At 38.1% G+C, this 17,366-nt stretch overlaps 1 protein-coding gene across 14 annotated transcripts in view; it reads right to left on the reverse strand.

The window, feature by feature from the left end:
- Nucleotides 1–17,366, reverse strand: part of SUGCT (succinyl-CoA:glutarate-CoA transferase) — a 747,747-nt gene that overhangs the window by 295,988 nt on the left and 434,393 nt on the right. For 2 of the 14 annotated variants that reach the window (XM_070504515.1, XM_070504516.1), the window contains exon 13: nt 10,059–10,126. The exons of the other annotated variants lie outside the window; for them this stretch is intronic. In XM_070504515.1, coding sequence (XP_070360616.1) covers nt 10,059–10,126 — 68 coding nt within the window. The remainder of the gene's footprint in view (nt 1–10,058; nt 10,127–17,366) is intronic. 14 annotated transcript variants of the gene reach the window in all.

Here is a 17,366-nt window from a genome sequence, read left to right on the forward strand (position 1 = left end):
CAGACCAGGGCGGGAAAGATAAGAATGCACTATGATAAGTGAGATTGTAGAAAGCAGCAATTTTCAAAGCTTGTTTGTTTTTTACAGAGAAACTTTCTTCAAATGAAACATTACTTGGAAGTCCAGTGCGAAAACAGATAAAAGATTATCTGCTCAGCTTGGGGGGTATGAGCACATGTGGTGTGTTTGTGTGTGTGTGTGTGTGTGTGTGTGTAAGAGAGAGAGAGGGAGGGAGGGCTGGAGGAGAAGGAGGGGAGAGACAGAGCCCCATCTACTGGCTCCCTCCACTCGCCACTTTCTTCTTACCCCTAGAGCAGCTCTACTGTGACTGGGGTAACCATCACAGTTTTAAAACCACATGGTTTATATGTGCGTCTGGCTATTTTTCAAAGGTGGAGCACGTCAGTTAGGCACTCAAGGTTTCAAATCAGGTTGCTTTTACTCATTGTGTGAGTCTAGACAAATTACCTTAACGTTTTTTTGTTCTTCACAAATATAGTGGGTATATAAGCGATCTCACAGGATTACTGTGAAGATTAAATGAAAAATCACAAGTATTATAAAAAGTGCTAGCATAGATTAAATAAAAAATCTTAACTATTATTGTTACTTCCCTTGCACAGGAATAACAGGCAGATATTAGATCATCAGACAATTTCCAGGCTGGCAATTACCCAAAAGAAGTCTTGGCGGAGAGAGAGGAGAGGATGGTCCATGGCAAAAGGAAGTTACTGAGGAGACACACCAAGGGTGGAGGACTCTCGGCCAGCCTCGGAGGGAAAGGAGAGTGAGGGAGGCAGCATCAGAAGGAAGGCTGTCCGCCCCAGAAGACTGACTGCCCGCAGCACTCCAAGTAAAGAGTGTCTGACCAAGAACACACGACTAAAGTTACTCCACTAACTGCTTAACTGCTCAGTCCATTTGATTGACTTACTATGAACCACACGCCAAGTCTTCTTAGTATTTTGGCCCAAGGACTCTTAACCGTCATTAACAGAAATAAAATGACTAAAATATGAAAACCCAATGTCCAGGGGAACATGAGATGTTGAGGGCGAAGCAGATGAAAATATTAGCAAGAAAGAAATATTCACAACACTACTGTTCCAGCCTTGTTCTAAAACAAGGAACCAGCAATTACCAGGAATCTAAAAGTTCTTTACAAAATCTAATTTTATCCTATGGCACCCCACAAAATTCCTGATTACACACTGGGATATGTGTGTGTGTTCCCAAAACTTAAAAGACACATATTATCTGAGTAAATAACCTTCTAACAAAGTCCAAAAGCTGAAATGGTGCATATTTTCTACAAAAGAAAATTTTTGGAATTGTATTGCTTTTAATAAAATTTATTAACTTAATCATTTTCTATAAAAGGAGATGTTAAAAAATAGAGGGAGTATAAAAATGATTTGTGGATGCTCATAAAACAATAAATTGTACTTTGTAGAATGCAGGAAAATGAGAGAGAAACTTAGCTCTCTTCTATTCACAGTAGCCACTGAAATCCAGGGCAGAGGCCAGTTCTGCACAATCCACACTGTTCCAAAGCACCCTGGGCAATTTAGTTTTGTGGGGTATGTATTTGGGGACAAAGTTTGGAATCTTGGAGAGGGCTGAAACAGAGTAGCGTTGCTGATGCATTTTTAGAAAGAAAAGTAAGAAAGTATTTCTAAGACTTGGGAAAACAGCCACTGTAAGACTCTGGAGGCCCTGGCATGGAGAGATGGGTAAATGGAGAAAGAGAGTTAAAGGCATGAAGCATAATGAAGTGTAGCCTTCCCTTGTGGAACCAAGGAGTGGTTCCATATGCCTTTATTGGCAGGGAATTTCTAAAAGATCCTGTTATCAAGGATCAGAGAGTCTGGAAAGAGATCAAATGAATTGCCCAAGGTCACACACTGTGTCAGGGCAGACCCAGAGTTAGAACTCATAGCCCTAAAGTTTCCAATCTATTGCTTGGATCCTTAAACCACAAATGTTTGTCAAGGAAAAAGTCTCCCTAGTGCTGAGGCAACACAGCTGGAGAATATTAACCCTAACGTTTAAAACAGACAGGATTTCACTGGATTACAGATCCAGAACCTGTTTTGGTAGAAACACAGAGAAAGCTGGAGGGCACAGAGGGAAAGGTGGCTGAGGAAATAGGGAGGCTAAAGAGGTGACCAATTGTCACCCCAAAACTCTCATCCTTCAAACACACACACACACACACACACACTTATTAAATATTACTGGATAACAAAATTGAAAATACTTGTCTGAGAGAAGAGTCATTGTTTGAGAATGTCACTGACGTGTGTGTATGGAGGGGTGTGTGTGTGTGTGTGTGTGTGTTTTCCTTAAATCCAGAAAAGAGACTCCTATTAGATCAGTAATTAGTTCTGAGAAGATGAAAAAACAAAACAAAACAACAAACTGTGAGGGCAGCTAAGTGTAAGGTCATTGAAAAAAGTACCTTCTATGTTCTGGATGATCTGATTGTAGTCTTGGCCTTTAAGCCTGGGTTTCTAAACTTTCTTGGCCATTACCTCCTTTGAGAATTTGATTAAAGCTACAGTCCCCTCCAGGAGAATTCCAATGGACCCATACTCACAAATTTAACATTAAAATCTCAGGACTTCAAAGATCCTCATAAGCCAAAGAACCCTGATACGTGAAGCCCTGTTGTAAGAGGCTTTATGATGCTCAGAGGAAGATGTGAATGGCATTGATTGGTCCGTTGGTTTCCAACAACCTGTCCAGGAGCCAGCTACCTCTTGATCACGTGGGACACTGGTTGAAAATACAGATATCAGAATATCTGCCACAACCTAATGAATCTGAACTTTGGGGCTGCAGGAGTGGAGCAGGTGCCACGGGAAGCAGTATTTTAACGCATGTCCCAGATGATTCTGACACACAGTCAGGTTTGGGAAACACTGCTTTGGACAGCTGCTTAATGATGCTGTTAACTACTTAGAAACTACATGTGACAAAAGCAACAGAAGTTGGGAGAGGGGGTAAGAATAGTGATCTTATTTTCCAATCCCGATGGGGGCCAATGGTCCAAGAGCAGCAAACATATTTGAAATCTGGCCCATCCCAGGCTATCTGGGACATATGGTCGTCTTGATATAAGATGAGAAATGTCTGAGAAATCACTCCTTTAAAGATAAGATGACCAGATGGTCTCCATTAAGACAGAAAGTTCCATCATTTGACTTCACATCCTGCATCTCTGATTTTTTCTTGCCTGTTACCTTCTCCTCAAAACACCCTTCTTCCTTTGATCACCAGATTTCTCCAACTGCTCCACATGTGAGGAAACCTCACTCTAGCAGACCAGCAGCCCTGATTCTCCTCGGATTTACAGGCAAAAGCCCCGGAGACTGAACCTTGTTCCTTCTCCTTAGGTAGCTTACTTCTACCCACCCCACCCTTGAGATTCTGTCCTCTCAGGCTATAAGCCAAGGAGCGAAATGCAGCTAAACATCTCCCGCTGACTCTAAGAGGATCCACACTGGCCCATTTTTATCACTGATCTTTACAAGGAGAAAGACAGGAAAAACCAAAATAACAAACATGGAAAAGCTCCCTAGTTCACAGAGTTCTTACGTTGCATTCTCTCGGTTATAATTGCTGACTTCCTTATGTATCTTCAATTTCTTACTTCCTATTTATTCCTCAACTTGCTACAACAATAAATATAATAATAAGAAATATATATAATATATATTACATATATCAATATAAATAAATAACTATAATAAAAAATGTCTTAGAAGACAGGATGACAAAACACGTGATAAATTGGTGGTGCTTACTTCCAGAACTGTTTCAGAAGTAGCAAAAGGACACAGGCTGTAAAATACAAAACAGGCTACCCACTATACTCACCATAGTGGTTTGCCATATGATACATAGTGAAAATAGATGCTGAATTAAGCCAAAAATGTTAAAAGACTGGTAAGAGAAAGCTCAGCAAGACAATGTCCACTTAAAAACAGAAGTTTCTGCCAGGGTTTTGCAACTCTGTTCCTCTCACTACCTAGCCAACAGTGAGTACAGCAGTCCTGTAAATTCACACTAGCAACCTACTTGTGTTTCAAAGGATTATTTTTATCATTATCATTATTATTATAGCCATTCATCAATGCTATGTTGAGGGTTGTCATCTATGTTATCTCATTTAATTTTTTTCAAAAAGTTTGTGAAGTAGGTACTAGCTTCCCACATTTTCCAGAGACGGAAAAGGAGGATTAGAGAGGTTAAATATCGTGAGCAAAGTCACACAAATTAAGTGTGCTTAAACTAGTGTTGTGCTGGTAAATGTTTACCAACCAGCTCTTTGAGGTCAGAGGAGAGTTCTGATTTGTAATATTTGCTGATTCCCATCGTGCAAATACTCCCAGCAAGGGATTTCAAGCTACTGAGGTGATGTCACTGAACACGGAGTTGAGAAAAGAGACACACAATCACGTCTTGTCAGCTAGGGCCCTGGCTCCAGCGCACCCTGGCTTAAATTAAGGCCAGCCTTATTCGAAAAGTGGACTCTTCATACACTGCAGCGCTCCTGTGATGAGAAGAATTCGGAAATTAAACACTGGCCATGTCTCTATCTTGGCAGTACCAAACAACTCGTAGAAATCATCTTCTTTTTTCATTAATTGAAAAGGTAAAATACAGATGAAAGCCACCAAGTTATCCTGTTGTTACTGTGTAAAGTCAGAACCCAAAGTGAAAACTTTTTGCAGACAGCTTTGAAAGCTGAATTAGAAGTATCAGGACAAAGAAACATCAGATAAAGCATGATAAGTCTAGTAATGAAAAATAGCACTCTTGACATGGGGCCTAGCTTCCCTCTATTTAAGATTTTTTTCAAAACCAAATGTTGTAATCCAATAAAGAAAAGTCATATTACCCAGTCCTCAACTTAACACCCAGCTTTCTTTTCTGTATTTCTTTCTTTCATCTGTACACCACATTGAGCTAAGATCATTCAAATGTCTTTGCCTGGTTACTTTCCAAAATACTCTGATATTCATCTCCTAGGACAAAAGTTATAAACCAAGCCAGCGTCTACAATATCTGTCTATGTCATGACCACCACTGAAAGGGAAAGGAGGAAAGTATTCCCACATTTTGGAAGATGAGCCAAAGTCATCCATAAGTGTCTTTGCCCAAAAAGAAGAGAAGAGAGCAGATGAAAAGGCAAGTCTCCAACATTTACTTTAAAACCAATTGTTAGCCTGGTGATACATTACAAATGAATTTGAGGGAAAGGAATTTTTAAGAGGCTTTTCTTGGCTGACAAAATCTGTAAGACAAAAGGTAAGAATTACTTTACATATGATCATAAAACTAAAATAAATCTCCTTTATACATCAGATTTTAAAAACTATATCATGAAAATATGTTCTCATATATGTTAAACATTTCAAAACAAAAATCATAAACCTGATGGAAAGGGCATTTATTATTAATGTATAAAGACTCGCAAACACAAAAAAATTAATCATAAAATTGTCAGAAATGATTTCCTTCATCTAGATTTTAATATAAAATGTTTAAGAACTCTGAAGGAAGAAAAAACAAGAACAATTAATAGATGAATATCACTTGGTAATGTGAAATACAGAATATATTTTCCAACTATTTGTCAGGAAATTTCTCGAGTTTTCATTTTAAATATACTGGTCCTACTATAGGATGAGAGAAAATAATACAAATATTAAATATTAAAGAAGTAATACACAAGGCAGAAGTAGTCATGACTAATAATTTAGCAGTTTCAATAATTTAATAAAAATTTAGTAGGTTCAGTAATTTAATAAAAAGCAGCTCTATTAAAATAAAAATTCAAGAGGCTCAGCAGTGTCTCTGACGTTCAGGTTCTTACAGCGGCAGCCATGGCCATGGGCTTTTATAAACAACAGGATCTCATCTCTGTCATCTGTGGAAGGCACCTCAAAGAGCCACCTAACCACTGTGAGATTCCACAGTGTCCTCGGCCAGTGTGGATGGTGGCCAGAGAGGGCACATCTGCCTCTATCTAAACACCACCACTGATAGGGAACCTGCCATCTCGGGTGCACATTCCAATGCTGGACAGCTCTGCTTATGAGAGTGTCCATCTCTGTTCAATGAGAATCTCCGTCTATAAGTTCAAACTACTGATCCTAATTATATCTCCTGGAAGACTGATAGCCTGGCTGTCACCTCTTAGATGTTCCATGATGATAATAAAGTCATTTGGTCATGTACAATTCCAAGACAGTAGTAGATAGCCGTACGTATCATGTCAATGATGCCTATGGTTACAGTAGAGGTCTGGCTTAGATTCCGCTATATTTTGGAAGTTAAGCCACAGCATTCCTGTTGGATTAGATGTGGAGTGTGGGAGAGTCAAGTGCACTTTCAAGATTTTTGGCTTGATCAACTGGAAAGATGGAGTTGCGATTAACAAAGATGAAGAAGACTGGGCAGACGATGTCCAGTGGGAAGATCAGTTAAATTTGAGATGTTTATTAGACATCCAAGTAGAGACGTCAAGTGTACTCCAACAAAATGGAAATGAAAAGACCAAAAAAGATGATATATAACATTGAAACCAACTCGAGAGTTCTTTGAAAATAATTCTTGGGATGTTAGCTTTGCAACAGCCCTAGAAAACAATCAGTCAAAATTAAAACAGGAAATCTCCAAAAAGAATGCCTTTCTGGGAAAACAATGAAATGGATTACAAGAAATACACAATGTGATTAACGGGCAGAGTTATAGTGAAATAGAAATATATTTTTTCTCTCATGTATATAAAAGGAAAGCAACTAAAAACAGAAAGAAAAATATTATTTTAGAAAGTCTGATGGAGTAAATATGAGAAACATTAAATAAGACATGATTTTATACAATGTAAGAAATAAGAATTAATTTGACTTTTTTGGATATCATAAGCGGCATGTCACTGAAACCATGGAGAAAATATAGTCATGGTTCTCCACTGATAAATATGTATGTAGTTATTGGTTTTCAATATTTAGAATCAATTTACAGGCAAAATCTGAAGTTTATGGAATTTCTGAGATATTTTTTCTTCAGTCTTCCAAGATTTTAAAACTTAACTCTTTAATGCCAACTGAGTTATTTTTATATATAGTATAATTAGGATCTACAATGACTTTTTTTTAAGAAGATAAGTTTTTTTCCCCCTTATAGAGCAGGTCAGTTAAGAATTTTTTTAAAAATACAAAATCTAACCAGTTGACTTTATATTAGAATTTTACTGGACATCTGAGCTCTTTTACTGTGAGAATCAAAACTGCTTTAAAAATACGTCAAAAGCACACATTTCATGGACAAACTTCAGATAGCATGAAAGTATAAAGCTTCAAGCTTGATAGAAACCTTGGAGGAGATCTTATTCAAAGCCCAGGAGTAGATGACCTCGCCATGCTTTCATCTAACCTTGATCCTCTAAGAGCATTCATTAGGCCCCTGTATGACAAAGGTGTTCTACTAGACATTCAAATGGTGTTCATCCATCTTTTAAAGATACAATTCCAGTCTTTAGCAATAATATCTTCAAAATAGTAAGACGTGTGGGCAAATGTCTTTGGAATTTTTTTCAAATATTAAACAAGAAGACAAAAGTTATAAAAATAAAATATGAGTTTAAAAAAGAAAAGATATAGTATTCATTTGCCTTGTAGCATGGTATGAAAAAAGTCCTAACTAGTTCTGACTTTTAATCCACTAAAGATAACTTTTCACATTTGAAGTGGAAACATTTATTGAATATCTGGGTTCATGTCTATGCAAATGAAAAATCTAGACCTTGACATGACAACCAACGTTAATCAAATAAAATATCCTCCTAACTGTGTTTTCCACATGCCCACACCTTTCAGAATGGAATGCCGCTTGAAGCTTTCACACACCCTCAGGGCACCAGGTGGAGAGGAGGGTGACGCTGCACTTCCACTGAAGACCCATGCTCAGGGACCATAAGGGCTCTTAGCCCACTGCCACCTTCAGGGCCTTTCTTCTTCCTACTAGTCCACAGTTACACAGGCCAGTATATACTTGAAATGGACTAGTTATTCCTGAAATATTTTTCTTTTTCTCTAAAGATAAGTTTATATTTCTATTCCATCACTTACTAGCTCTTGGATCTTGTGCAAATCACTTGAAGTTTAGCATTGATTTTCTCAAAACTAATTTATCATACCTAGCTCTTGGGTTTCCTTAAGGAATAAAAAGGATAGCATATGTAAATATGTAAAAATATTGTACAGGATGTGGCACAAAATAGGCATTCAATAAATATTAATTGCTTTCTCCAGTCATATATTTATTACATTTTTGACATTTTAGTTAGTGATCCTGGAATCAAAACTATACAGAGACCCTTGAGGGAAAAGAAACTGCTCATGTTTCCAGGTATTAATTAAGTGCATTAATTAAGCCCTAGTGATAGTAAACATTTTAAATGGTATGGGTGACTTTGAAGATTGACAGTAAACTCTTCCATATCATCAGCAATAATAATTTGTTTTACTTTCTGTGCAGAGAAAGGGGCTCACTCTTCACATTTAAAAGTATGTTGTGTACAACCAATAGGATAAAGCTGAAGACTCGATTTTTAAAATAAAGCTTATACTTAGTCTTATTATTATATACAGCAAGCTGAAAGTTGTTTGTCTTTGCTCCCAAATGACCCTTACCTGTTCCCTAAACAATCCAAGACCTTCTGATTTTCTTTCCAGTATTCTAGAAAACCCAGACTTTGAGAGCAAAAATTAAATTTCTTCCCACGTAAGAATTAAAAGTCATGAATTAAAATATCACGACAATACATCATCTCATTTACTATACTGGGACTGGGAAGTTCTAGAAAAATGTTCTTCTGGGTAGCTGGGGATGTCCAGAAATATCTTTGTTTTAATCTGCACTATAAAATTATCAATAATTTATTAATCTATATTGTACTATCTTGCATTTATAAAAAAAGAAAGAGAAAAGGAAGAGCAACAACCACCTCGTTGACGACTGAAGAGCTTGTGGTCCCCTAGGTGTCTTTCAACACTGTGACTCTAGAAAGAATATGTATACTATCAGATTAAATTTGTGATGGATTCAGGATTCGGTATAGAATTAGAGTGTGTTTTTAAATAAATCCTATTTTTTGGTCATTTTCTTCTTTTTCTTCAGTTTGATACAAAAGAAAAACACTATAGTAAGCTCTGAGTTCATAATTTTCATGTTTTTAATAAGCTGCGGTATGGCGTCTATTTAATCTTGAAAAAATAACAGCAAAATTACCATTAAGCTGTGGCACCTTACTCTAACAATTTCCGCCTATAAAACTGACTACCATATTAACTAACATTTCCCAAAGCGTGGCCCTCAAACACTCACTCTAAGATATTGCAGGAAATAAAGATGCCACGATTAAATAAACTCAACTTATGACAGTCTCCTCTTGCAGACTGGGTATGGGGTTAGTGAAGGCTCTGCAAAGTCCAGCAGAAAAGAAGCCTGGTTATATTATATAAGCCAGTGCTCCCTAAACTAATGTAAAACAGTACACATTTTTAGCAGAGTATCTATTAACCTCCTCTGAACTGTCGGTCTACAGAAGAGACTGGGGAAGTAGGCTGTAACCAGATGAGAACATGTCTTCCTGAATGCAGAACTCAACAAAATTAAGGGAAAGCAAGAAAAATGAAGCAATATCCCTCAAAGTCAACTGTATAATAGAGTGGGTTTTGAAACAAACACCACCTTAGTTTTGTTCACGGTTATTTGTTTATCTTTTTCCCTCACTTCCCAGTTTTTCCCTGAAGAAAACTAGGCTTGCAGAGAGCAGGGACTATAAAAATCTTAGGCATATGAATTAGCACAGACAAGATACTCTGAACTCAACAAAAACAACTTAAACATTAATAAAATTAAAACTATAACTCCAAGCATTCACTTCGGTGCTGTTTAGACACAAGGTACATGATAAGACTGGGAGGGAACAGCAAATGTACTTGGTGGTGGTTGCAAGAAGGCTATACCACTTGGCTTACCTTCCAAGAACAGAAGAATCCAAGATGAGGAAGGCACAATGTTTCTCTCTTCTCCCTTTATGCGAGGTCTAGAAAATAGTCATGATGGAGCTGGTTGAAGTCTGACTCCCCCATAACCAGAGAATAAACTGCCTAAACACAGTTTCTAAGCACCCAGATAAATGTATCAATGTGGACCATTCTGGCCTTTTCATGCAGCGCCCCCACTAGCTCTTCAAGGTGTGTAAGCAGCCTCATCCTGTTCCCTCTACAGCCCACACTCTGACTTTCTCTCTAAGCCGGTTAACACACACACACTTTTTGAGAGGGAGTCTCGTTTGGTTTATAGGAGTATTCTTTGAATTTGACTCCCAGGATTTAATCTGTGACTTTAAAATTCAAAGTATACCTTGAAATGCAAGCGCAATTTTATTTCTAATAACCATAATAATGTCAGCTAATCTTTTTTGAATGCCACAATATACCAGGTGCTATACTAAGAGCTTTAGATAGGTTTTTATCATTTAATCCTCACAGCAACCCTGTGAGATAATTATCCCCTTTGTACAGATGAGAAACCCAAAGCACAGAAAGTTTAAATAAATTTCCCTAGGTTGCACAGCTATGAAGGAATGGAGATGCTCTTCTAACCTAGGCAGGCTGACGCCAGAGCCTATGGTCTTAATCCAGATACCATGCTGTTTTTCATAAGTAACACAAAAGCTTCAGTTCTGTTCGGCAATCCAAGCAAGTGAAAACAAAAGGGTAATTCGCAAATGTCCTGTGCTTTCTCACTTGTGTGGTGGTTAAGTGTGGGCTCCATAACATGACTGCCCGGGTTCAAAGCCCTGCTCTGTGTCTAAACCACTGAGTGCCGGTGAGCAAGTATTCAACCTTGCTGAAGCCTCAGGCTCCTCATCTGTAACAAAAGGATAACAACCAGCATGTACGGAGCACTCACCCGGTGCCATGCAGTCCAAACACTTTGCATATTTTAAGAGATTTAATTCTGTGAAGTAGATGCTGTTATTATCCTTAATGATACCTGAATAATAGTAGAATTAAGTGTTTTCACGCCTGTAAAGAACTTTGAACAATGCCTGACACAGCATATCAATGCTAGCTATCAGAAACATCACACACATACACTTAAATCCATAACACAATTTGATCATAATCGTCATAACAGCATCATACAGATGCTGCTACAAATCAGTGCCATGTTATTAAAAAAGCGAGATAATCTAGGTCTCCAGCAATGCTTTGATGCAATATAAATTTATAAAATATTAGCAATAAAAGATGATGAAGGAGGCAGCTCTCTGATCGTGGTGGATGCAGCAGCTCTGCCTGCAGGCTGTCCTGATCAGAGATAGGCTTTGCTACCGAATAGCTCTGTGACCTTGGGCAAGTGTCTTACCCTGGCCGCGTCTCAGTTTGTTCACCTGTAAAATGGAGATCATAAAAACGCCGGCCCTTAGACAACTGAAAGGTGGAGATAATATAACGTTTACCTTCTAGGACTATGATCTTTAAACAAGATAATATATGCAATGGACTTAGAGAAAAGCGTGGCAGATAATCAAAAAAAGCCAGCTATTAGTAGCAGTCTTGTTCCCACCACCACAAACTACTACTACTGTGCAATTCTACTACATAACTCAGCATATCTTCTGACTGTTTTTTCCTCCTAGAATTATTGCCCAAAGAGAAATAATAAGGCACCTGTGATGCAGGGATAGCATTTGATTTAAAATAAAACCAACGCTCCACACGAAGTTCCAATAACTCTGTTTCCTAAAGTTTGTGAAAGAACATCCAGTATGTTTTGGTCCTTTTTCTATCACATATCACCGTTGGTGATCTAAAATGGAAAACTTCCTAGGGTATTATTTTTAATAAGTCATTACTAAACATCATGATACAGCATGGGGATATAAATGCCATTCTAAAGAAAAGTTAATTTACTGATGAATTTTTTTTTTTTTTCCCTGAGGAAGATCAGCCCTGAGTGAACATCTGCTGCCAATCCTCCTCTTTTTGCTGAGGAAGACTGGCCCTGAGCTAACATCTGTGCCCATTTTCCTCTGCTTTATATGTGGGACACCTGCCACAGCATGGCTTGATGAGTGGTGCCATGTCCGCACCCAGGATCCAAACTGGTGGACCCTGGGCCACCAAAGCAGAACGTGCACACTTAACTGCTGCGCCACCGGGCTGGTCCCGTACTGATGAATTATGATACCCTGTTTTACTTAAACAAGGGAATGACTGATTATTCACAGATTCACAGCCTAACAGCCTTTTCATTTTCAATGTTAGAAAAGTAATTATACCTCAAAGCATATGGTCATTCTGGAGTGACCAAAGCCTTATTACTAAATCTGATGTACCCTGACTATAAAAACATATGAGAGAGCCAGAAAACGTACAGCAAATATACATGAAGGTGCCCAATTGTACAGTGAACAGTGGGAAGTCAAGGCCTTGTGTCAGAACCAAGTGTACTTAAGGGAAATGTCTAAAATGCATGTCCGTCCCCAAAGCCCATTTCCTTCCCCAGCCCCCCAAGCCCTGGGTTCTGGATCAGAGGAGGAGTGTCGATCTGGCTGGAAACTCTGACACACTCTCAGTTGCTCTGAGAATTACCATAATTAATCTTAAACTGACATGGCGCAACACGGAGGTTCATGACGGAATTTGAAGTCATCAGCATGAATAAATCTCCTTGGCCCAAAGTGGAGGCACACATAATAAGCTGTTAAAAATCAGGATTATTGTTCAAACCAGCATTCTGATCCCAAGGGCAGTCCAGAATCATGGGGATTTGCTAGTTTCTTCTAAGAATACCCCATTTCCAAACTCTAAAACAAACGCATTTTCCAAAAACGAGCAGATGAGGTGTCACTTGACCCACGTTTTTCTTACCCCATTACAAGTCAAATGTCTGGGTCATTTGGGAACTAGATCTCTTCTAACAAAAGGTTTAAATAGATTTTTTTTCTTATTTATTTATTTATTATATTAATACTCCCCCTTACTCAACAAAGTTTATGAGATCACTAATAAAAGACAAATTATAAAAATCAGGGCCAAGAAAGGTAAGACCCAAGCTAAAGTTTCGTAAGGTGAATATAATTGGGCCACAGATTCAGTTTTAAGCTTTCTGATCGTCAAAGCAAGAAAAGAAAAGGTCTCCAGGAATTAATTTAAAGCGACTGCAGACATACAGTCAGATTTTAATGATTATTCCAAAACTACAGGTAAGACTATTTCTATGAATATGTGTCTACTTAAGACTCAGAGGTTGATGTTGCGTGAATGTTTCCTTCATATGTGTCTCGTTCAGAGCAATAGCCAGCTGCCCTTTCCCCTAGAAAGGTCTCCATTCTCTCCAGAAGGAAGGTCTCTACAGAAAACATTTCAGTTTTGAAAATATGGTCAATGTTTCTATGTTAAACCAAGGAGATGGATTATTACCAAGTTATGGCCCGTATATTGCCAATAATGCATTCTTATTTTGCTAAAAATAAAATAAAAATAAGCAAAACTAAATGCCCTGTTAATGTGGACTTAACAAGGATTCAGAAAGAGACTTTCTGAGTTCTTTTTAGTCAATCCAATGTACTGTGCACAGCAAAAGCTCAGTAAATGTGCTGGACCAAATGAGGGTTAATTCTTCAGATATCAGATATATAATCACAGTCCACAGTTGTTTTCATGTTATTTATTAAATGTTTGAAGTGTAATTTTAGCAGTAGTCATATATAAATAAAATAAAGAGTATGAAATAATAATATATATATAGTAATGAAAAAGGGAAAGAATTTAACATGTAGTGAGAAACTAACCTGTATCCCATCCTGGTCTCTGTTACTTACAAACATTATCTAATTTAATCCCCACAATAGTCCTATCACGTAGACACTATTATTATCATTGTTCTACAAATCAGGAAACTAAGGCTCAAAGAGGTTAGATAATTCACTCAAGATCACGGGGTCAGAAAGAGAATGTGACTCCATACATATGCAATTGCAGAGTTCATGTTATTCCTAACATACCTCAAAAGAACTTCCACATAGCAGGGACATGATAGTAGGTCCATTTTCTTTCTTTCTCTCTTGTTTTTTGGTTGAGGAAGATTGGCCCTGAGCTAAAATCTGTCACCAATCTTCCTCTCTTTGCTTGAGGAAGATTGTCACTGAGCCAATCTTCCTCTATTTTGTATGTGAGACACCATCCCAGCATGGCCCGATGAGCAGCGTATAGGTCCACGCCAGGGATCCAAACCTGTGAACCCCAGGCCGCCGAAACAGAGTACATGAACTTAACCACTATGCCCCGGTATGTCCATTTTCTAGGAGAGGAAGCCAAAAAATCAGAAAGTCAAACTGGCTTTCTAGTGTGTACTAGAGCCAGAATTAGAACTTAGAGCTTTTCTATCACACCACAGCTGGCATGACCTAGGGAGAATAATGCGTAATAGTTTCATTGATAGAACGCCTATGACATTCTAAAGACAGAGTCTAAGTTAATAAATAAAAATAACTTATTTTTTCTTTTCCTTTTTTTATTTTTTTTACCCTTTTTGGCTCACTGGTAAATAGACTTTGTAAGTTTATTTGTGAATTCAACTATTGTACTAAAAGTACAAAGGGATATAATTGAGATAAACTAAAAACATAATAAATGAACTAAAAATATACCATTTTCACAAGGGAAACCACAATTTTCTAGACGGCATTCCCTAGAGCTAAAGAATATACTTCTAATGAGCTTTGAGTAATCACGTAAATTGAAAACCTAACCTTGTAATGCCTGATAGTGATCTAAACTACTTAGTTATGTTTTGTATTATACCACAAAACAGTGGTTTGTTCACGAAATGTAACAAAATATCATGTGTTACTCATACTTTGGCCTTAGGCTTACATGTGTTGAAACCATAATCCCCAACGTATTTCAGACTATGTTTAGACAACCAAAGTTACTCTATGAAAACGACCCAAAAGGAAAACCCTATTCCATTAAAAACACAAATTACTAAGAGTTAAATGTTAAGTATTGCCTAAAGTGTATAAAGAAGATTTAAAATATAGTGCTCATTTTTCCCACTTAAAAAAAATGAAAAAGGAACATTCAGGAACCATACGGGAAAGTCCTAAATTAGCTATATCCTGATCTACTTCATATATGTTGCATTGTGTCATGTGGAAGAAACGAAAGACTACATCCCAACAAAGCACTGTTTGATACCCAGAGCTTCAGATTCAGAGAGAAAGGGGCTACCCTGGCTGCTAAGTGAGGAAGACTTTTCTGGGTAATGCAGAACCTCAGGGGTTAACTTTAGACATCACAGGTTGGAGATTCTCAAATCAAAATATCTGAAGTCCATCTTGCAAATGCTTATGGACAACATTGAGGCTGTAAATTCTCCAAAGACAGTGCGGTGGTAGTCAAGAATGTGAGCAGTGGGATCAGACAGAAGCCACATTTGAATCCCAGTTCTGTCACTCACTAGGTCCATGACCTTAGGATAATCACTTCACCTCTCTGAGCCTTAATTTCCTCATCTCTAAAATGGGAAACAGTACTTACTTCCCTCACAGGGTAGAGAGGATTGAATGAGACGGTATATGTAAAATACTTAGCAAATTTCCTAGCACCTCAACAAATTGTAACCACCATTATTATTGTTATTATATGAATAATCTTTGTACCCTTACTACCTAACACAGTGCCTATAAATATTAAGGAATCAGTAAGTGTTTACTAACGGAACTGAGCTTTGTGGCTAATAGTTAGAAATCTTACATTGTTTCGCTTAATTATAAAGAAAACCTTTAGAGTACCATTATTCAAACTCTGGGAAATGTTGGGTTGATCACCAAATGACTGGAAAATCTAAGAAAACAAAACCAGGGTTTTTTTTCCTGCAAAACTTCTCAGAGCCTTTAACGTGACAATGTCAATTATGAATCTCCTAGAGTCATAAGATCGAGCTTGCAGTGCTACCTAAATTTATTGTGCAGTTTCTTCATCTACAAAACATGAAATTTTACAATGATCCCTAAATTCCTCCTTCCTTCTTAAGAGGTTATAATCCTATGCATTTTTCAGAATTAGCTATGCATATGAATATAGATAAAAATGAATGTTGATTCCCCCTTGAGATCAGCACAAATTATATACCTTTTTCCACGTTCCCATTCCAAAGCCCACCCAAAAAAGAACCCAATCGTTGATGTTTTCTTATGTATCTAACTTAATCCTGGCTTTAACTTGAATAGACCAAGTTCGTCGCAAGATTATTTTGAAGCCCCTTCTGATTTAATATCACTTTGTGGAAACACGCATTGACATTAAACCCAGGATGCTGGAGCGAACAGACCCCACGATGAAGACCTACTCATGGAGGCGCGCCAATTTTCTTTTTAAAAACTTACTTTTGAAGAGGTTACTTATTAAGATAAAATGTCACCCAAAACCACATTCTTGACAAGGTTTAATATTTAAAAAGCAGCTAATGAAACTGTCACCTGACTCTACTAAGTAGAAGTGAAGTATGAGATACTCCATTCTTGCCTCTCTCCCCCCTCCGCGGAGTCTTCATGGACAATCTTCTGATTCCTCAAACTCCAGCTGGGGAATCCCAAATCTCCCCCCTTAGCCATTTCCTCTCTCTGAGTTCAAGACCCATATTTCCGTACTCAGCTGATATCCCCACACGCAGTCACCTCAGATTCAACATGCCCAAAGTGAAAGTCATTATTGCTACCCCAAACCGTTTTCTGCTCGCCCTGGTATCATCACCATCCACCAGCCAACTCTTCCTTCATTCTTCCATCTTCCTCACCTCCACATGCAACCAGTTTCCATTAAGCAGTTTTTCAGCTAATCCTGTTTCCAGGATTCCCACTCTCATTCTTTTTTCTACTCCAACAGTTTTCTTCAGCAGCCTCCTGTCGATATTTTGACAGTCCCCTACCCTCTATCCATCCTCTACCTTCCTGAGATATTTCTAAAGTAAAAAGCAGTCCTTATAGTTTCCTGAGCACAGTCCTTCCGTGCCTCCCCACCTCCAGTTAGAAACAATCCCGTCTGCTTAACCTGCTACATAAGGCCCTTCACCAGCTGGCTTTAAACTGCCACTCTAGCCTCGCCTCTCCCCATGAGCCACTTCTTGGCCTCCAGCCTCTCTAAAGACCCTGCCTTTCTTGAGACGCGCACAGAGCATGTCTTCTCTCTACTATTTACTATCTGCCATACCCCACTTTTCTAACTGGCAAACACACAAACATCTCTCAATACTTACCTCTCCCACCC

Source organism: Equus asinus, chromosome 1 (genome assembly GCF_041296235.1).
Source record: "Equus asinus isolate D_3611 breed Donkey chromosome 1, EquAss-T2T_v2, whole genome shotgun sequence".
In the NCBI taxonomy this organism is placed as follows: domain Eukaryota; kingdom Metazoa; phylum Chordata; class Mammalia; order Perissodactyla; family Equidae; genus Equus; species Equus asinus.